This window comes from Melospiza melodia, chromosome 8 (assembly GCF_035770615.1).
Source record: "Melospiza melodia melodia isolate bMelMel2 chromosome 8, bMelMel2.pri, whole genome shotgun sequence".
Lineage (NCBI taxonomy): Eukaryota > Metazoa > Chordata > Aves > Passeriformes > Passerellidae > Melospiza > Melospiza melodia.
In genome coordinates this window covers 38,462,471-38,483,678 of record NC_086201.1, presented here as the reverse complement: position 1 = coordinate 38,483,678, position 21,208 = coordinate 38,462,471, and the positions used below count along the sequence as shown (strand labels likewise).

At 48.4% G+C, this 21,208-nt stretch overlaps 1 protein-coding gene across 1 annotated transcript in view; it reads left to right on the top strand.

Annotated features, from left to right (window-relative positions):
- The first annotated feature begins 878 nt into the window (after window positions 1–878).
- Window positions 879–21,208, top strand: part of IQCA1 (IQ motif containing with AAA domain 1) — a 117,400-nt gene continuing 97,070 nt past the window's right edge. The window contains exons 1-4 of the mRNA XM_063161431.1: window positions 879–894; window positions 3,576–3,762; window positions 15,820–16,144; window positions 19,630–19,743. Coding sequence (XP_063017501.1) covers window positions 879–894; window positions 3,576–3,762; window positions 15,820–16,144; window positions 19,630–19,743 — 642 coding nt within the window. The remainder of the gene's footprint in view (window positions 895–3,575; window positions 3,763–15,819; window positions 16,145–19,629; window positions 19,744–21,208) is intronic.

The window sequence follows — 21,208 nt, the reverse complement described above, 5'->3', positions numbered from 1 at the left end:
GCCCTCTCACTCCCCAGTGTGTCCCTGCCTCCAGGGCTGCCCCATTCCAGGTGCAGGATGCAGCACTCTGTTAAGTTCCACACAGCTGGGAGTGCCCGGCCTCACAGAGCACATGGTACACTGCATCCCAGGCTGTCACACCTGTGTCACACCCTGTGTCACACAGCAAACAGAATGCTGGACTCCCAAGTGGTGGCCCAAAGGCCTCAGCCCACCATGGATGAAGGAGGAAGCCCTGACCCACAGCTTCTCCCTTTGCACTTCTCTGGGCCAGCAACACTCAGGAAAAACCCACTCCACCTTCCACCCTGCACCCTGAGGGACAGCCCAGACCTCTGGAAGTGCTTTGAAATACAAGTTGCAAAGGCAGAACATGATTCCCATTAGGTTGCTTGCTTTCCCTAAGCCCTCCTCAATAACAGACAGGTGCACTAAGCTCTTTGCCAGGGACCCACGTTGAGAGGAACAAGACCCTCCAGTTTTATGTTTTACCCCCTTTGTAAGCTCACAGTCACCTCTTAAGCTCATAATAAAAGATTTTTTTTTCAGAAATGATGGCACCTAGTTTCCAAGGCAGCAGGACTTTTAAGCCTGTGTTTGCAAGAGCCTGAGGAATTAGAGATGCCAAAAGGCACAGGCTGTACAAAACCCATCCCCTGTTCCTGCTGGATAGATCAAATAACACACTTGGAGTTTTTAATGCAACACGAGCTGCACGAGGAAGTGGCCAGTGATGCTGTACAAAAAATGTACAATGAGTGGGATAACAGCTACAAATCCCTTTAATCTCTGGTCTTACCTCGACATCTCAGACTGTTTGGAGCCTGCAGGGATTATTGGAGGCGTGTGATTCCAGAATGGAAAGAGGGAGATGCTTCATGGCGTTCACTGACCGTGAGCGGTCTGCTGGACCTCAGCTGCAGTGAGCACAGAATCATTTTGGTTGGAAAACACCTCCAAGATCATCAAGTCCAACCCGTGACCAATCCCCACCTTGTCACCTAACCCCAAGCACTGAGTGCCATGTCCAGGAGACTCTTGGACACCTCCAGGGATGGGGACCCCATTGCTGCCTGGGCAGCCCCTTGAATCCCTGAGCACCCTTTCCATGCAGAAATTTCTGCTGCTGTCCACCCTGAGCCTGCCCTGGCCCAGCCTGAGGCCGTTCCCTCTGCTCCTGTCCCTGTCCACCCCGGCTGTGCCCTCCTGGCAGGAGCTGTGCAGAGCCACAAGGGCCCCCTGAGTCTCCTTTGCTCCAGGCTGAGCTCTGGGGACATCACAGCCCAGGCAAACCTGTGTCCTTTCACTGCAAATTACTGAAAAGCTCAAGGACTCAACTGGAACCCTGTTGGAAACCAGAACATCTCCCACTCCCTGCTTTCCCCTTTTATAAATGTCTTTTTTCTTAGGTGAAACCAATTACTTACTCTTAGTCATCCCCAGCTCCCATTTCAGTTCAAAAACAGGCTCCTTTCCCATGGAAGAAAAAATAAAAACCAACTCTCCTCATTTCATAATTAATTTTTCTTCATGACTTTTCCCAGCAACACAACTCATTTTTTTTCCCAAGTTCTCTAGGAACTGATGAAAATGAAAATCCCCTCAGCCTCCCTGCACGCTCTCATGTGCATCACTTCTTTGTAGCTTAATTTCCCATTTTTAAAAGGAAGACATTTGCTTTCCTCCAACTTTTTTTTAGGGGGGGCAGGGTGGAGAAGGCAGGTGGGGAAAGTGAGCAATAAATATTATTTCATCATTTATACAACGACAATCTTGTGCACTGTGACACCGAGGTGCTAACAGAGGGCAATAAATCCAGATTAATAATTAACATCCACATCATATCAAGCCATCTTGGCGCTCTCACTTCAACTGCTTCAGAAATCTTCCCACTTCTTTATTGCAAACACATGCAATAGGTCGATCAGTCCTTGAAGCCACACACGCTGATGGAGACAGCACTGCTGGGACTCTGCAGGTAAAACTTTTGGCTGAAAAAAGCACAGTTTGGCATCAGAAGGGGCGTACAGATGCCAGCACCAATGGAAATAAAAATGCAAGGTTCCTATTTGGGCTGCAAAGACTGGAATATTTTATTTAAAAAGGAACAAAATACAAGTTACTTACTGCTTTTGAGACCCTCCTGACCTGCACGTGGATGAGGATCAGGCACTGGAAGGAAGCAGACAAATTTCCCATGTTAATTTCAGCGTGAAGAACCCCTTTGATATTAACATTGAAAATTACAAGCTGATTTTACAGCATTTTCTAACCTCAGCACGAAGAAAATGCAACAAGTTCTCCTAAAAACCCCCCACTGATCCCATGCACTTAAAGAAATGATGTGGTGGGCATAGTCATCATATGGCTTGAAAAACAATATTCTTAGACGCTTTTATTATGGTCTTCAAGATACATGTTTTCAAGCTTTTCCTCCAAAACCAGGGAGGGCTAGAAACTTTATTTCAAAAACTTGATAGCCAAGAGTCTCACCTAATTATGTGAACTGGGGCTTCAATGGGAGAAAAAAAAAGGGGGGGGGGGGGGGGAAGAAAAGGAATGCAGGCATACAGAATTTTGTGTTAAAAAAATATGATCACTGGCAAAACTTTACTTATTGTCCCAAACTTCTTGCTTTTTTCCTTCTCACTGGCTCTGTGGATGAGTGCATTTTCCCCCCAAAATTTGTGCTGTAATCCTGTCCTCTAAACTTTTTAAGTTTTGTAAGTGTTAAGGGAATGGAAGACCTCTAGAAAGTTGCCTCAATAGGGAAAGAAATAAGAAGAAGAAAGAGGAAAAACGTGAATGCAACAGGGACAAGCCCTTGGTGGGAGAAGGAAATAACAGGGAGGGGGGAAAGTAAAAAAAAATAAGGAGGAAAGAGAAAAATATAGGAAAGGGGAAGAAAAGGGGGGAAAAGTACAGGAAAGGGGGAGGAACATATAGGAAAGGGGAGAGAAGGAAATATAGAATATAGGAGAGGGGTAAAGGAAAAATACATGGAGGGAGGGAAGGAAAAGAAAGGAAAGGGTGAAAGGGAGAGGGGGAAGGAAGATATAAGAAAGGGAGAAAAAAGGAAAATAAAGTGAGGCAAAGAAAGGGAAGTGAAGGAAATTAATGGGGAGGTGAAAGTAATGGCGGGCTGGGAATGAAACTCTCGGGGCAAAAACCAAAACTAAGGGAGCAGGCAGCGTGATACTGATTGCAACGAGGGATGGTTTTAAAGTAAAAAATGAGAGATTTAGATCAGATTAAGAGAAGAAATTGTTGACTTTGAGGGTGCTGAGACCCTGGCACAGGTGCCCAGAGCAGCTGTGGCTGCCCCTGGATCCCTGGCAGTGCCCAAGGCCAGACTGGACAAGGCTTGGAACACCCCGGGACAGTGGAAGGTGTCCCTGCCATGGCAGGGGTGGCACTGGATGGGCTTTGAGCTCCTTTCCGACCCAAACCACCCCGTGATTCTGCGGGCAAAAAAAAAAAAAAAGTGTTTAAAAAAGAAGGGGGAAAGCCTGGAGCTCCCTTGGCTCGGAGGAGAAGCCGCGGGCACGGCTCGGCCCCCCCGGGCTGTGTCCAAGGCAACGCCGCGGCCGCGGGCGGCTCGGGCCAAGCCCGTGCCGGTGTCGGCCCAGCGAACTCAGGCTCGGTACCCCGGGGCTCCAGGGACGTGCCGGTGCCGGCCCGGCGGGATTCGGGCCCGGTTCCCCTCGACCCGGGCTCCGCCTCGGTGCCGGGGCGGCTCTCGGCGCTCAGCATGTCCCAGAAGTGAGTAGCCCGGGGCTGCAGCAGGGCTGAGGGCGAGAATCCCCTCAGAGGGCTGGGATTCGGCCCGGGGGAGGCGGGTGGGTGCACTCACAAAGCCACAGCGTCCTCACAGGAAAACCGGGCAAATGTTAATGTTATTCACTCGGACCCTTTGTGCAAAAGGTTCCTGAACTCTCTTATAGCTCACTGTTTGCGAAAATGCCCTCAGAGGGCTGGGACAAGGCCCGGAGGGAGGTGGGCAGGCGCACCCACAAAGTCACCGCGTCCTCTCAGGAAAACCAGGCAAATGTTAATATTATTCCCTCAGACCCTTCGCTCAAAAAGGGCCTCTCTCTTACAGCCCACTGTTAGTGAAAATCTCCTCAGAGGGGTGAGACACAGCCTAGGGGGAGGCGAGTGCCCCCCACAAAGCCACCACGTCCTCGCAGGAAAACCACTTAAATATTAACATTATTCAGTCAGACCTTAGTGCAAAAGGGGTCTCTCTCTTTACTGTTCGTGAAAATCGCCTCAGAGGGGTGAAACACGATCTGGGGTGAGGCGGGCAGATGCACCCACAAAGTCACTGCATCCTCACAGGAAAGCCAGGCAAATGCTAAAGTTATTCCCTCAGACCCTTTGCTCAAAAAGTTCCTGTCTCTTACAGCTCACTATTTGCAAAAATCGCCTCAGAGGGGTGAGATACAGTCCGGGGGGAGGTGGATGCACCCACAAAGTGACCGCGTCCGTCCTCTCAGGAAAACCAGGCAAATGTTAACATTATTCACTCAGACTTTGTGCAAAAGGTTCTTGTCTCTTTACTGTTCGTGAAAATCGCCTCAGAGAGGTGAAACACAGCCCAGGGGGAGGCAGGTGCACCCCATAAAGTGACTGCATCCTCACAGGAAAACCGGGCAAATGCTAAAATTATTCGCTCAGACCCTTTGCTCAAAAAGTTCCTCTCTCTTACAGCCCAGTGTTTGCAAAAATCGCCTCAGAGGGGTGAGGAGACACAGCCCGGGAGGAGGCAGGCCGGTGCACCCACAAAGCCACAGGAAAACCTCTTAAATGTTAACATTATTCTGAGTTGTTAACATTAGTCTGGGTTATTCACTCAGACCTTAGTGCAAAAGGTTCCTCTCTCTTTACTGTTTGTGAAAATCGCCTCAAGAGGGGTGAAACACAGCCCGAGGGGAGGCGGGTGCACCCCACAAAGCGACCGCGTCTACTTAGGTAAACCGGGCAAATCTTAAAATTATTCACTCAGACCCTTTGTGCAAAACGTTCCTCTCTCTTACAGCTCTCTTACAGGGTCAGGGCTTCCTCCTCCATCCATGGTGGGCTGAGCCTTTGGGCCACCACTTGGGAGCCCACTGTTTGTGAAAATCGCCTCAGAGGGGTGAGATACAGCCCGGGGTGCACCCCACAAAGCCACCGCGTCCTCACAGGAAAACCAGGCAACTGTTAATGTTATTTACTCGGGCCCTTTGTGCGAAAGGTTCCTCTCTCTTACAGCCCACATCGTGTCTTGTTGCCCCCCAGTAATTTTAGCACAGTGCAAAGCTTTATGAGTTTGTCTGCAAAAAATAGACAATGACAGCACTGGAGCAAAGTGCCTGCAAAGAGCTGTGCTCATTGCCCCAGAAAAATCACTCCAAACCCAGCAAGTATTATTATTGTTATTGTGCTGCAGTGCTGGGAGCTAAACTGTGAGCATCTTCCATAATATTATCCCTCACTGTTGTGCTGTTTGCTGCTCCCAGCTCCAGCAGCACAGCCCAGTTTGTGTAGGCTCTTTTTCCCAGTTCCAAGCTGGGTATGGCTTATTCAAGTTCACTGAATAATAGTGCATTAGTAAAAACAAAATAGAAAACACCTTGAGGTGGTTTTGCTACCTCCTTCTGCTCCTCTCCTTCACACCCAGACCTGACCATATCCAAACTGCAGGTTGTGAGCAAAGCCTTTCCTGGCATCTTTCCCATGGTCTCCCTTCTCTGGCATCAGTGGTACCAACCTCAAAGCCCACTGCTTCTTTTGCCCAGTATCCCATTTCCAAACTCACAGCTTTTTGCCAGGGAAAACGCCCTCAGATTCTAAACCATCCTTCCAAATTCAGAACCGGAGCAGCTCTCCTTGTCACCAGCGCCTTGGGTTTCATAGAGCTATTAAGAATGGACAAGATTGCAAAATCACCAAGTCCAACCTTCAACCAAAACACATCATTAAATGCTACATCTGCTTCCAGGGATGGTGACTCCACTGTTCCCCTGGGCAGCCTGTTCCAATGCTTAACAACTCTTTTCAGTGAAAAACGTTTTCCTTACAACCAATCTGAACCTTCTTGACTTAACTTGAGGCCATTTCCTCTTATCCTAGTGCTTGTTGCCTGGGAAAAGAGGCTGAGCCCCAGCTGACCACAACTCTCTTTCAGGCAGCTGCAGAGAGCAATAAGGTTTCCCCTGAGATTGTTTTCTCCAGCCTTCTTTACTCCACTCTTGCCTCCACTCATTGGCAGAGCCAGACACCAGTGAAAACTCCACTGCTTTCCAGCCAGGCAGCTCCTTGGTTCAGGAGAGAAAGGTGAGAGGAATGAAGAACAACATCCCCAAGGGCAGGGCAGAGAAGGTCTGGGAGCTGTGTCCAAGGACAGACCCATCTCAGCCTGCAGTTGGAGGAAAGCTTGGTTAGATCCCTGGTGGATCCACTGCAGGGCTTGTATAAATGCTGCCTAACACTCTCATGGAATCAGTTAAGTGAAGTTCACAGGGTAGTGGAGAGTTGTCTGAATTGTTCTCTTTAAAAAGGAAAAAAAAAAAAAAAAAAAAAAAAGAAAGAAAAAAGAGATAAAGGAAGAAAGAAAAAAAAACCACAAAAGCAGTGTTTGACCTCTTCTTCAGAGTTATCTCAGAATCTGTCATTCCTACCCAGTCTCTGGATCATGGCTGCTGTCATTTGAGCCAGATTAACACCAAAGGAGTCAAACTGAGCATAGCTGGAAAAATACTTGTGCTTCAACTGGTTTGCCTCAGTTTAATTTTAACAGAGACAGGGATTTTAGCATTTCCTATGGCATTGCCAGCACTGAACAGCAAATCCATCTAAACAGGATCATATGCCCATGCCCCATGACAAGAGCACACATCCCCTCCTGTTTCTGAGCAAGGTGCTGCTCAGGGACTCACTCCAGTTTGGTGTTGAAGCCCCTTGGCTCAGGTTGCTATAATGACACTGTAGCTGTGGACAGCACAGGATTCACAGCTGGGCTAATCCAGCCCTTCCCAAACACAAGCCAGGGTTGGATCTCAAATAAGTTACCGAGGCTACTGTTAAGGTGGTTGGTTGCAGTGAGGTTATGCTGGCTGTGTACCATAAATCAGAGTTGTTCAGGTTGGAAAAGCCCTCTGAGATCATCCAGTCCAAGCCTTAACCCAGCACTGCCAAGGCCACCACTAACACATCCAAATGGCTTCTAAATCCATCCAGGGATGGGGACTCCACCACCTTCTTCTTTCCATGAAGAGATTTTTGTTAATATCCAGTCTATCCTGTATCCTCTCAGTAGCTCATTCCCACTGGGGTTGATAAGAAGGCTGGAGAGGGACTTTTCACACAGGTATAAAATAATAGGACAAGGAGGAATGGCTTAAGCAGGAGGGCAGGTAAAGATGGGATATTGAGGAGAAATTCTCCCCTGGGAGGGTGGGCAGGCCCTGGCACAGGTGCCCAGAGCAGCTGTGGCTGCCCCTGGATCCCTGGCAGTGCCCAAGGCCACACCGGACAAGGCTTGGAGCAGCTGGGACAGTGGGAGGTGTCCCTGCCATGGCAGGGGGTGGGATGGGATGATCTTTGAGCTCCCTTCCAACCCAAACCATTCTGAGATTCTGTTATTTTACAAACCTTCCCTGGTGCAACTTGAGGCCATGTCCAAGGTGTTTTAAATGCCATGTGACAAAAATGACTTCCAACAGCCTGCCTTACCTGAAGGCAGTGAGACAAAGAGACAATAATGCAAGGGGGTTATGAGAAAGAGCTTTGGTTCTTCAGAAATAGAAATGCTACACCGCTTTCCTTGTTCTGAGGTTCTGAGGCACGTTCACCATCCTCCAGGAGCTGTGATTCTCAGAGGTGTGGGCTGAAGCAGCAGGTTTAATTGCCCTGCCTCAGGAAGCTGTGTCAGGGCAGGGAGGGAGCTCAGAGTCAGCCGTGCTCTCTTAGGGTCACTAAGTGCAGCAGGCAGCCAGGGGAGCAGTCAGCATGCCCAGACATGCCTGGGATTTTCCAGGGGCAGTCTCAGCCTCGGGAGGGAACAGAGCCATCAAGGGCAGGGTGATTAAAAAGTGCTGGGGTGTCTCACTTCCCAAAGCACTCAGCCCCAGCATTTGCATGCAGATGTACCTTCTGTTCCAGACACTGGAGATTCTCAGAGATGCTGCTGCATTTATGTTTTCCTGCTGTTTCCTCCTCTTTTATGGATTTGTTTACCCTCTCCTTGACCCCTGGGATCCTGACCAGTGATTTCTTACCTTGCCCGTGACAGCCCTAGCCCAGACACGTTCAAAGCCAAGCCTTGGCACTGCTACCACTCCTGCCAGGTTTTAATCAGCTACAAGACATTTGCCACTGCCACCAAGGAGCTTTAAACAATCAGAGCGCTTTAAAATTTAATCTCGTGTCACAAATAGAATTTATATTAATTCACTGGTTAAATATTGATCTAAGACAAGATCCTGAGCATCTCCCTCCCAACAGAAACAGCCAAAGCAGAGCTCTCTGTTTTACATCACATCCCCGAGGCTCAGCTGAAGAAAATTAAGGTTGCAACACCCAAATGTGAAAAAATGTCAGTGCAACTTCTAATCCCCCCTGCCGTCCCCCCTCACGTTCTGTGGCTGCATTACGATGCAGTTTCTGATGCTGTGATCACATCCTATTCCCTTCCCACGGGGCCCCAGCCTCATGCAGCCATTGGCCCGTTGTTGAATATTTCTTTTTATCCCCTCATTCAGCGTTTGGCCCCAGGCCATATTCTTCAAATTCCAACCAAACGCCACAATTATTAGCTTCCTCCTGGGCATTCCTTGCATGTTCTCTCTCATACATCTCCCAGGCAGTCACAGATTCATCTTTGCCCCTCTTTCCACCCCTGGTGAGCATTAGCACATCATCTTGCTTATGTTAAAGCAGGAAATCAGAGACAGGATCAAATTGATCACAGCTAAGACTCAAAGCTACAACTCCCTCCTGTGCCTCCCTTCATCCTTAATGAGCAGGTAGGGAAAGATCTTGTGTATTACTCCTTCAGTGTCTCCTCTGGGAAAAAGCATTGTCAGTGGAAATATCCCAGCAGCACTTGTGCTGGAGAACGGGGAAAGAAAAGGCTGCAGTTTTCCAAGAAACTGAGTAGATGGTGTCAGCTTTGAGCCTAAAGCCTCCTGCTCCTGGCAGGGTTAGGGCAGCACCCAGCCCTTTATGGATGAATTGTAGGCAGCTGGATGGGTAACTGCTCCTTCCTGGCCTAAGGAAGAGAGGGGTAAAAAGAAGATGATACAGGATGGTTAAAGCTGAAATAAACCATGTTGTCAGAAGCAGTGAAGTGTGTTAGAGGCAAATACTGCTTGGAAGGAGAAATTCTGCTTGCAAAGGACAGGAGGCTGCTGTTCATGTAACACAGAATAGTTTGGGGCTGGAAGGGACCTTAAAGCTCACCTCCTGCCATGGCAGGGACACCTTCCACTGTCCCAGGCTGCTCCAAGCCCCATCCAGCCTGGCCTTGGACACTTCAGGGATCCAGGGCCTGCCCACCCTCCCAGGGACAAACTTCTTCCCAGTATCCCATCTATCCCTGCCCTCTGGCAGTGGAAAGGCATCCCCCCTTGTCCTGGCACTCCAGACCATTGTCAATAGTCTCTGTCCATCTTTCTTGCAGGTCCCCTTCAGGTACTGGCAGGCCACAGTTAGGTCACCCCAAAGCTTCTCTTCTGCAGCATTCCCAGCTCTCCCAGCCTTTCCCCATGGAGCTGTCCCATCCCTCTGCTCATCCTGGTGCCTCCTCTGGACTGTCTGCAGCAGCTCCAGGTCCTTCCTGTGCTGGGGCAGCTCTTCAGGTGGGGTCTCACTGAGCAGGGCAGAGGGGCAGAATTCCCCCTTTCCTGCTGCTCACACTGTGGGATCAGCCCAGGGCACAGCCCAGGCGGGAGCTGAGGGACAGGAGGGCAGCCTCTGGAGCATTGGACAGCTCAAAATAGCTTAAATAGCTTTTCCCACACCTTAATTGCTTTGTCATTTAGGAAAACATTGTTTTTTTAAAAAACCCATGAAAGAAAAGAGTTCTTTTTCCTGCCAGCCTTGTGAGTTAGGCTGGAGCAGGTGCTTGAGACCTGCTGAGGTGTGTTGCTGCTGCTGCTGCTGCTCCATGGAGCTGCTTCCTCGCCTTCCCTGTGGTTTCCCATTACATTTCTGCCACACAAATCTTTTATTCCCCCTTCACTTTCTGTCATAGTAGCCAGGACTGAAATTGGAGATGACAGAAGCACAGAGCTGTTCACGTTAACAATGCCAGCAGGCTGTGTGTTTTCTTCTCTTGTCACAACCAAAGCCTACTGAGGTTTAGCCTTTATTTTCCCCCAAATGCTTCCAACTCTGTAAAACACCGTGGCTGGAGCAAGCCTGCTTAAAAAGTCATCTGGCAGAGTCACATTCACCACCAGCTGAGAAGTTTGGCATAATTGTGAGACTAATCTTATTTTAGAAGCAAGGCAGGCTTAAACAGGCTCATGAGCCTGAACTGCTCCAGACTGCAGGCTAAAGGCTTTGAAATCAGCAATTAATTCCGACAACATTTCAGGCAATTTGGTTCACAGGATCAGTGCTGAGTTGGAAGGGACCCACCAGAGCCATTGATCCAACTGCTGGGCCTGCAGCTCAATTCCACAGGACACCCCAGGAACCCCACCCTGTGCCTGAGAGCATTGTCTAAGCACTTCTGGAGCTCAGACACGTTTTGTTGTAAGGCCACACTGATCTGTGATTCTGCCTGCACCTCTCCAACACAAAGCATGTTTGCCTGTAATAGGGCAAAAGAGAAAAGGGGGGTTACTCCTGTAATGTAATCACCCCACAACACCTGTGAGGGAACAGGTAACTGCTGACCTGGATCAGCCAGCATCACCCTAAGCCTGGTGATTTTTAGAAAAAGAGAAGAAAAAAAAGCAGCAGCAGCAGCATAGAAAACCCTTTTTCCTCTCAGGGCCTCACTTTCCCCTCCCAACCTTTGTCTCTTGTTTCTTTATTTTCCCGAGGCTGCAGGGCAGGGTTTCCCTCCCCCGTGTTTGCCCAGGGCTCAGCACAATGCCTGACCTGTCAGGCTCCCAGTGTGGCCAGGGGACCCCGAGCTGTGGCCCCTGCGTGCACTTCCTTGTCACCAGCCCTGCATCTCTGTCCCTGCTGCCTGCGTGTCCTGTGCCAGGCTCCCTGAGCCCTGCTCCGCATCCCTGGGGCTGTCACAAACCCTGGGGCACTTTCTCCAGCCCCGGTGCTGAGGAGGAAATACAAGGTGGCCTTGCAGTGGCAGCAGAGGTTCCTTCAGCAGCGGTTTAACACACACAATTTAGAGTTCCTTTAATCACACAGGAGTTCCCAAACGAGGTGAGGAAAGCTGGAGTCAGAGTCTAATGTTTTCCCTTCCACCTCCTTCCATCCATCAGGATAAACCGGGGAGACCCAGGCACACTGCACTACTGCAGCTTTAGCATGGGAAAGCAGGAGATACTGCTGAGGGCAGCCCAGAAAAACCAGGCAGCAAAGAAGCCAGGGTTCAACCCATGCACAAATCCAGAGACAAGCTGTGCCATGTCCTGGAATAACAGGGGCAGTGTTCCCTCTGGCAGGGAGTGAAACCCAGAGACGCTCTGGGGGGGAAGAAGAAAAGGCACACAAAGGTGACCCCACTGATGGCAGATTGCTGCCCTGGCTCAGGAGTGGCCTGAGGGACAGCTTGCATGCTCAGCACAAACCCTTCCAAGAGGGGCATGCTTCAGCCTTAAAACCAGCCCAGCGCCAGTGAGCAGGCTCACCTCAGCTGGACTGCAAACCAACAGGCTTTTCCAAGTGTTGGGAGAGATGGGGCAAGCAAACATGCAGACTTGGAGGGCCCTACAACACTAAAACAAGGCATGCACAATTTGGCAGGATTTTAAACATCTCTTTGTAACTTCAGCAGGAGAAAAACCCTGTGTTGTTAAGCTTCACTCTACATAAGGAGAGCAGGCTTTATTTTGAGCAATAGAATTGAGATTTGAACTGGCAATCAGGCTAGGGGCAAAAGAAATTCTTAAGCCCATGTTTTAGACTCTGTTTCTACTCTGTGGGAGGGAAGAGAAAGGACATCAGTGAGGAGTTAAAGCTCTGACCTTCCCTCCAAGCTGTGAGCTGCCAGAAATCACTCTGGGGACTCTGGAGTTCAGTCACTTGATGTGCTTCTTCCTCATCCCATTACAGCATTGCTTATTTCCCCCATAACACCCCTATTTGGGAGTTGCTATGACAATTTGTAGCATTACTTACAGTGCTGTATGCACAGAGAGATCAGGAAACAGCTTTCTTTCCCAGGATTTTATTTTCTTAAGCCTTGAATGAGAAAGCTAGGCTCATTACCTGCACTAATAGGTGAGTTAGAGGCTCTAATCCAACCTAAATCTGGTGGAATATCCTTGGGCACAGACACAGCTCAGGACAGAACAGAGCCTGCAAGGTGGACCAGTCACAGTAAATAAAAGCCCAGTGCATTCAATGCTACATTGTCCTCCCCCTGCAACGTGTGGAAGCAATTTTGAGGCAGTTCATAATTTAATGCAAAGGGGCACTGAGCAAATAGGCAAAAATTCCAACAGGGACTCAGGGATTCACACGGTGTCTGATTCACAGGCACGGAGAGGCAGTGCTCTCCTTTGCTTTTGAGGCATAACCTTGAAGTTATTCCTCCTGACTACCCCTGAGCACGTTTGTCTCTAAAGCTGAAAGGCTCCTCTGCTTCACAGCAGCTCTGCCAAGTGCCCCAAAAGCAGCTCTAAACACCAGGCAGAGCTCATCCTTCAGACTAGTCCAGAAGGGCTCTCATTTGGACCTGGGATAACCATTTTAATCCCATTTTGGGGATGTGTCCTCTAGTTTTTAACCAGGGTGAAGCAGTATAACACTCAAATTACATTTCTGCTTGGCCTGTACCCATCCCATGCCTAAGAAACTTGGGGGGCAGGTCCCCAAGGTGTCAGTGACCCCGAACACAGCAGGTACATAGGGTTATCAGCTACAAATTTACCACTTTCACATCCACCTTCTCCTTCAGCACTTCATTTTCCAGTGGGCCCATCGTTTCTTTTGCCCTCATGTTGCAAAAGCCACAATCATCCCATAATATCCATAGTCTTAACATCTGACCCCCAGCAACCGCGCCTGCAATCATCCCTGTGCTTATCTGATAAACTAATGCTTTATGGAAGCACTTATGTCCTATCTGCAGTGCCTCATGGAAACGTCCTGCAGCCCCCTCCCCTCCTCCCTCCAGCAGCCATTCCCAATGTAAAAAGAAACTGGATATGAGCTGGCTCAGCAGGAGGAACCACTTGACATTCCTCACTCAGAGAAGGCAGATTATTGTAAACCGGTCACTTCTGCGTGCACAGAGCAACCTGCACGGGAAAGGCTCCAGCCCCAGCATCCCCAGGGCTCATCCGTCAGCGGCATGGCTGTGGGGACACCCCACAGGGCTGGGCTTCCTCCGAGGCTGACGAGCTGTGCCCTATCCGTGGGAAATCACACAAAGTACGCAGGACACCACGCCGTTTCCTCCCGCGCTGGAAAACCCGCGTGCCTCACATCCTTCCGTGCCCTGGCTCCAGCCCTGCTGGCCTTGCTCGGCCCCATCTCCTCCCCTCGGCCGGGTTTGTTCTGTTTATCTCCCGCACCTGGCTTAATTGCCGCAATTGACTGATACGGGTGGTGCAGTGGGATGTAAATGAAGTAGGAAAAAAGGGAAGGGGAAAAGAGCTGGGTGGGCTGCAGAAGCATTAGGAAAAGCAAGGCCAGCTGCATCCTGCAGAAAGCCAGGTCAGCTGAAGTGTATAATACGCCCTCTAAAACGTTAATGGTGCAAATTCAGTAGCAGGGTTTGGTTGTTGGTGTTTTTGCTGACTGCAGGGGGGAGTCCCACAGCCGTGTCACCATCCCAGGGCACCCCACACTCGGGGCACTCGGGGCTGGAGTTTGTCCTGTCCCACCCCACACGTCCCTCTTGCAGCACAAGCCTTGGGTCACTCTGACCTCCAGGACTGGCAATGATAAGATCAGCTCACAGAGCTCCAACATTTATTGTCATGCACAAACAATGCTAACATCTGTCCAGCTTTCTGGTCATGGTAAATAAACCAACACTCCCCCAATGTAAGGTCTGCTTTCAAAGCTCATCCAACAAAGGCAGGGCCTTTTGCTGTTCTCATCCCTCTTTGAGAAGCTCTAGGAACAGCAACTTGGTTCAGCAAGGATGGGTCTAGACTGCACCATTGAAGCCTTCATTCCTGGGATTAAGGAGCAAGTCAGCTGTCCCTGTTTCCATTGCCACTGTTTTCTCCCAATGAATGAATGGTTTTCTCCCAACACAACCATGGCTCAGCGCAGAAGGAATTTCCTTGCTCTGTTCCCAGAGAGGCATTTTCAAAGATGTAGGATTTTTTAACACTTTTCACTGCCAAGAGTCTCCATCTGGCAAAGGAGAACAGGACCTAAAAGTGTCTTCTCTGCCACAGGTGTTATTAACACCCTTGCACGACAAACCTGCTGTTTGAGCCCTTCTCTGAATAAAAACCTCATGGCTCATTTCTTGCTCCTTTAGGCTCATGCCCCAGGACATTCTGATTTGCTTTTCCCATGAAAAGCCACTGACAGCCAGTCCATGCTCACCTCAGAACTCCACCTATTCCTACCAAAACTACCAAGTGAGCAGCATTACTGCTCCTGGATATGGAGATGGCCTGAGGTGACAGCTTCCATGCCACATAATCCCACGGCCACCAGACCAGACATTTAGCAATTCCTTGGACTGCAGCAGTTGCTACCACAGAAATAAATCAAATTATTTTCCTTACCTCACATTTGAATTAGGGCCCCCAGCTTCACTCCAGCATTTGCACCAACCCCACCCTTACCCTGCAGTTAATGCCAAGCAACCACTTCAGAAAGGCAGAACAGCTTTAGAAACACAAATTGGTCCAGATCCCAAAAGTGCAGAGCTTCAAATAGTCCTTCTCCCTATTAAAAGGGAAAAGGACTATTAAAATGCCTATTAAAAGGCATTGGAGGGAGACACCTTTTCAATTAAACCATCTTCTCAATTAGCACAGCTGAATAAAACTCCTGGCACTGTTGGGGGTTGTAACTTCAAGCATTTGAAGGATACTTCAAGCCTTTTAGAATGAAGTTGGAAAGCTTTAAAGTATTAAGCTTGTTTTAATAAAACAAACCCAGAAACTTCTGCTAATGGTTTTCAAAATACTTTGTAGTTAAAAACTGTCACAGACATATTTTCTGAAAAATCCTTTGCTAGGATTTTTTCTCCTGAGGAGCTGAGAAGCCTCAGAGGAAAAGAAAAACAACAATTATCTGCTGCTGTGGAATGCAACAGGTGGATCTGTGGTTGGTCCATGTGAGTTGTTTCTACTTGATGACCAATCACAGTCCAGCTGTGTTGGGACTCTGGTCAGTCACAAGATTTTATTATCATTCCATTCCTTTCTTTTCTAGCCTTCTGATGAAATCCTTTCTAATATTCTTTTAGTATAGTTTTAATATAATATATATAATAAAATAATAAATCAGCCTTCTGAAACATGGAGTCAAGATTCTCTTCCTGAGATGAGAAACAGGGGGCCCCCTGTGAACACCGCCACAAAAAACCTCCTTATGAATGCAATGGCTGACACTTCCAGGCTTGCTCTGTGAGAAATCCACACCCTCAGAGCCCTGGCTCTGTGCGCTCACTCCCGCTTTCATACCCGGCTGACACGAAATTCTCCTCTTCCCAACCAGCACTTGCTGCCAGATATGGGCAGACACCCAGAAAGAGCTGGACGCCATGCTGGAGAGGGAGAGAGAGGAGTTCCAGGAGCCCCAGGAGGACGCTGAGGAGGCGATGAAGATGCTGGCCACGGCCTACGTGCAGTACCTGGCCATCCTGCGGAAGCTGGACGAGGCCCACGCCCCCCTGATCCACCAGCAGAAGCGCGCGGCCGTGCGGCAGGCGCTGGACGGCGTCATGGGCCGCATCCTGGAGATCAAGGGGGAGATGGTGGCCCTGGAGAAGTGCGAGTGCCACTCCATGGCTGCCGTCCTCAAGGAGCTGCAGCGAGTGCCGGTAGGGCCGCTCCACGGGAAACGTGGGTTCTGTCTGTACGCCTTGTGTTTGTAACCCTGGTTTGTTCTGCTGCCTCTCTGGGGCCGCCAGCAAACTTCCACGTTTTTCACACCCCACGGGGAGCTGCTTCACGAGAAAGATGGGTTCTCTTTGTGGGCCTTGTATTTGTAATGCTAGTTTATTCTGCTGCCTCTCTGGGGCCACCAGCAAACTTCCACCTTTTTCACACCCCACATGGAGCTGGTTCATGAGAAAGATGGGTTCTCTTTGTAGGCCTTTTATTTGTAACCCTCCCTGCTGCCTCTCTGGGGCCACCAGCAAACTTCCACGTTTTTCACACCCCACATGGAGCTGCTTCACGGGAAAGATGGGTTCTCTTTGTGGGCCTTGTATTTGTAATCCTAGTTTATTCTGCTGCCTCTCTGGGGCCACCAGCAAACTTCCACGTTTTTCACACCCCACATGGAGCTGCTTCACGGGAAAGATGGGTTCTCTTTGTGGGCCTTGTATTTGTAACCCTATCTGCTGCCTCTCTGGGGCCACCAGCAAACTTCCACGTTTTTCACACCTCACATGGAGCTGCTTCACGGGAAAGATGGGTTCTCTTTGTGGGCCTTGTATTTGTAATCCTAGTTTATTCTGCTGCCTCTCTGGGGCCACCAGCAAACTTCCAAGTTTTCACACCCCACGCACCTGATCTTCCATGCAGAGGGCAGGGAAAGGGTGACACACAGTCTGAGGGTGATCACAAATGATTTCAGGGTTCTGGAACATTTAGTAAGGGATTCTGGGGCATGCTCCTGATACTTCCAGTTGAAAGCAGAGATATGGAAAGAAGCAGATGGCTCCCCAGCTGGTGTCAGCACCATAATTTTGAGGGTTTTGACAGTGCAATGGCTTGTGCAGTGCCAGGAGTGCTGGCATCAGTTGGCACCCACCTTTCTCAGAAGGGAGGGGAGTCTGCCTGGCAGCAGGAGGGTGGGCAGATGACCCTTTGTGGTCCCTTTCAATTTGACCCACTCCATGGTTCCATATTACAGCATGAATTTGTATTTACAGAATCCCAGAATGGTTTGGGGTGGAAAGGAGCTCAAAGCCCATCCAGTGCCACCCCTGCCATGGCAGGGACACCTCCCACTGTCCCAGGCTGCTCCAAGCCCCATCCAGCCTGGGACACTGCCAGAGATCCAGGGGCAGCCACAGCTTCTGTGGGCACCCTGTGCCAGGGCCTGCCCACTCTCACAGGGAGGAATTCTTTCCCAATATCCCATCTAACCCTTGTCTCTGTCAGTAATAACTTCACAGCTTTGCTGTTAAGTGTCAGGAGCTTGACTCTGCCAGATTTTAATGTGGGGTGAGATAGAAAATGGGCCACTGATAAGTAAAGTGGAGTCCACTGCAGCCTGCCCTTCGTGGCACGGTGAAATCAGCACCGTGAATATGACAATGAGGCCAAGCGTGGAAGCTGTGCTTTAAAAGCCGCAGGAAAAATGAGCTGGCAAAGAGGGTTACTTCTCTCGCAGACAGCTCCATCTATTGTCACATTCAGGTACCGCTGCTTTGCTAAAACCAGCTGAAATTCCTGCTTTTTGTGCTTTAAAATTCCTGCTTTAGCTCCGAGATAAATTGCCCGGTATCATTATAGCATCACTCTGAGATCTGCATCGTGTTTCTGTTTGCACATCTGCAAATTTAGGAGAGGATTTGCCAGGAATTTCCACCAGCCCTTTCCCTTCAGCATTAAGCACTGCTTTAAACTATTTTAAACACATCTCCAGGGAAAACAATCCTTCAAATCATATTTTGAAATCCTTAGCACTGCTGTTTTCATGACTCAGCAGTAAATCCATCTGCAGCAAAAAGTTGGCAAGTCTGAGGAGTCATGCCTGACATCTCCTCCAAAACAAGCATAAATTCAAATTCCTGCACTACACCTTAATTTTAAGAGGGCATAACATACCTACCTACCACAAAAGAAATCAATCACTGAGGAGATTTCAGGTTTTTTCAAAGAAAAAAATTTCCATGCTAGATAAGAATATAGATTTATGGGGTGTTCTTTTGAATAAAATATTTAAACATTCTTGGTAACATAACAAAATTACTGAACAAATAACTCCTGTTTCTCAAGGATCTGCCCAGAAAGGATATCTGCTGTCATTCCTTTCCCTTTACTGTCAGTGCTAAAATCCTGCAGGAGTGAAGGCAGAGGACAAAATATTTTATATTCTGTGTGATGATATTGCCTGGTTTGTACTGTGTCACTGCAAGGCCAAGCTTTCCTATTTCCCCAGTTCTGTAAATTGTGTTTTTGTGCAGTTGCCTTCCAGCATCCAGTCACTCCATTTCCTGGGGTAATTGTGAAGGTATTTGGATCCATAAATCCCATGTGGAGCTGGGAGTGGCTAAAAAGCCACACATTTGACTTGAGGTTAAACATCCCAAGCCTGACTTTTCAATGTTGGGCCCCAAAAAGAGATTATGAAGAGAAGCAGGCTCCCCACCCCTTCCAGCCCTGGCACTGGGGGTTTGAGCTCCTTTTTCCAGTCAGTAAAAGTCACAATCCAGAATCACTTAGAATTAGAGGCCAGGTGAGACATCAGAGATAATCCTACACTGATTCTGTTCCCTAAAAATCCTCTCATCGTCCAGGAGGGTGTCCAGACAAACCCTTGATTTCTTAAACCTCCAGATTTTAATCCACCCAGAGTGATTTGCACTCAGAGTACAGCATATAATCATTTCCATCAACTGCCAAGGGTTGTTGGAAGGTGCAAACAGGGAGCTTAGCAAGACAAATATTTAGAAACTTTATCAGAGCAGACCTCTGCACTGATAAAATCATCAGGGATCAGCACAGCCTGACTTGGAGGCTTTCTTGTGGTGTCATGGTAGGGATGTCCCTCAGTGTGCAGCTGAGGGAGTGAGGAATGAAATTGGGAGAAATGCAAATCAGTTACATCTTCCTAATTACAGAATTTTTTTAAGAAGTGTCTGAGATACCACAGTCACACAGTCTGTCTACAGCTCAAAATATCTATAAAAAACTCTAGAATTATGCTTTGGTTCCTTGTAATGGTAAAAAAAAAATGGCAAGAGAGCAGATCTATTTTTCATGTTGATTAAAACAAGAAGTGGGATGATCACACAACCATAGGTATTCAGCTCGGTGGAAATCATGTTTAAATTTCTAGCAGCCCTGCCAAATATTTTAGCAATTTGATAATATAATTGAGCCATTATAAGAAGAAAGATTTCTGGGCTCACATGGTTCACAAACTGGGTTGATTTATTTGTTTTTGTTGAATTAGGTCTAAAGTAATTGAAAAATAACAGCAGCTGTTACAAAGGTCAAATTCCCCAATACTCAAAAAAATACTCAACAACCTCTGTCCTTATTTTATGGCTTTGTAGAGGTGTTCAATTAATCAGTAATGTGATTTAAATACAGTCCTAAAAAGCATCTTGTGACTTTCTTCCTCCAGGAAGACATAGAAATACCCATCCCAAAGTATTTCATTCAAGAAAACCTGGGAATCCTGCAGTACAGGCAGAAATACCTGCATGAGATTTTGCTGAATGCTGGTTTGATAGAACAGGTAAATGTACCCCATGCCTACATATTGTGCTTGGTTTGTTTAGTTCACAGCCACATGTGTCTGAGCACGAGGCACTGAAGTGAGAAGTGCTTTTACAGCAGTGAGGAAGTAAAAGTGTGTTTACAGATAAGGCACAAGCAGAAAGAAACCTTAGATTTCCCTGTCAAACAATGTGCAGTCACATCTCAAGGCTGGGTAAGACTGGAATGATTCTACTCTGCTTTCTGTGTGTGAGAGTGTCAGAAAGAGCAGCACTTTGGCCAAGTCAGTGCTTTATTTGTCTAACTAACCCTCATCTTGTAATTAGTCCTACTGATGCCTTGAGAATGCTGACATAGAACAAAGACTAGACAGAGCTAAAGAATAAAGCAGGGATTTATTAGAAGGCCTCAGTGGATCCACCTTGGGCAGCACAAGAGCCCAGCCAGGGCTACACCCAAGATGAACCCAAAATGGTCACAAAAATGGACAACTGCTCACAGGGTCTCTAAATTTTCTAAGTTCTGCTCCATTTGCATATTGGAGTTAATTGTCCCGTTACAGCTTTAGGTTATGAATCCCATCTTCTTGTTTTTCTCTCTGCAGCCCACGTTGTTTGTGCGCTTGGGCCTGAGATTTGGATCATTTGTCCTTGGTCCCCAGCTAAAGAAGGAATTGTTTTGTCTCCCTACTCTGTGAGGAGAGCTCACCATCCCCTAATATGAAACTCAGATTAAAGCAGTGTACACACTAAAGCAGCACAGAATCTGAAAAATATAAAAGCTAAAACTTGAAGCATCACTACTGAAACCAAGCTGTCCTGGCCCAGGATTCCTCACTGGAGCAGGCAGAACTCAGAGAGTTCAGGTCAGCACAACTGCTGGCATTCACTTGTTTGTAACCTCTGAACAGTGAGTGCAGTTTCCCCCGTGCAGCTACAGAGCTGCAGCTGCTGGGAGGAGCAGAAAACTGAGTTTTGGCAGAGCAAAAGTCATTACAAACAAATACATAAGCACTGCAGTGAGGACTGCTCTGGGTTTGATATACTTTTGACCTTTTGGGAGTGGCATGTTGACCCCTGAAGTAAACAACTGTGCCTACATGCCTGGATAACTTGGATTCATGGGTGTTGTAGCCATAAGAGACATTGCTGATGGCCCACTTGGTCACACTGCTGCCCTGAATTCTCCAGCAGTAATTGTGCCTGTTGATCCCACAAAACAACAGAGGGAAAGTCTCCAGGGATGGAAGCAGCCCCAGGCAGACTGCAGAGACAGAGCACAGGCTTCCCTGCTGGGGAGGGGCTTTGCTGGGCAGCTGCAGAGCTCCCCTCTTTGAGTTCTCTGCTCTCCTGCTGTTGCTCTGGGGAGATCCTGTTTCAGCACAGTTTATCCTGGAGCCTTTTTGCTCCCCAGAATTCTGTTCTTGCCCCTTTCCAGCGTGGCATCCATTAGGGATGAGGTTGTCTAGTGAGCAGCCAGCTCAG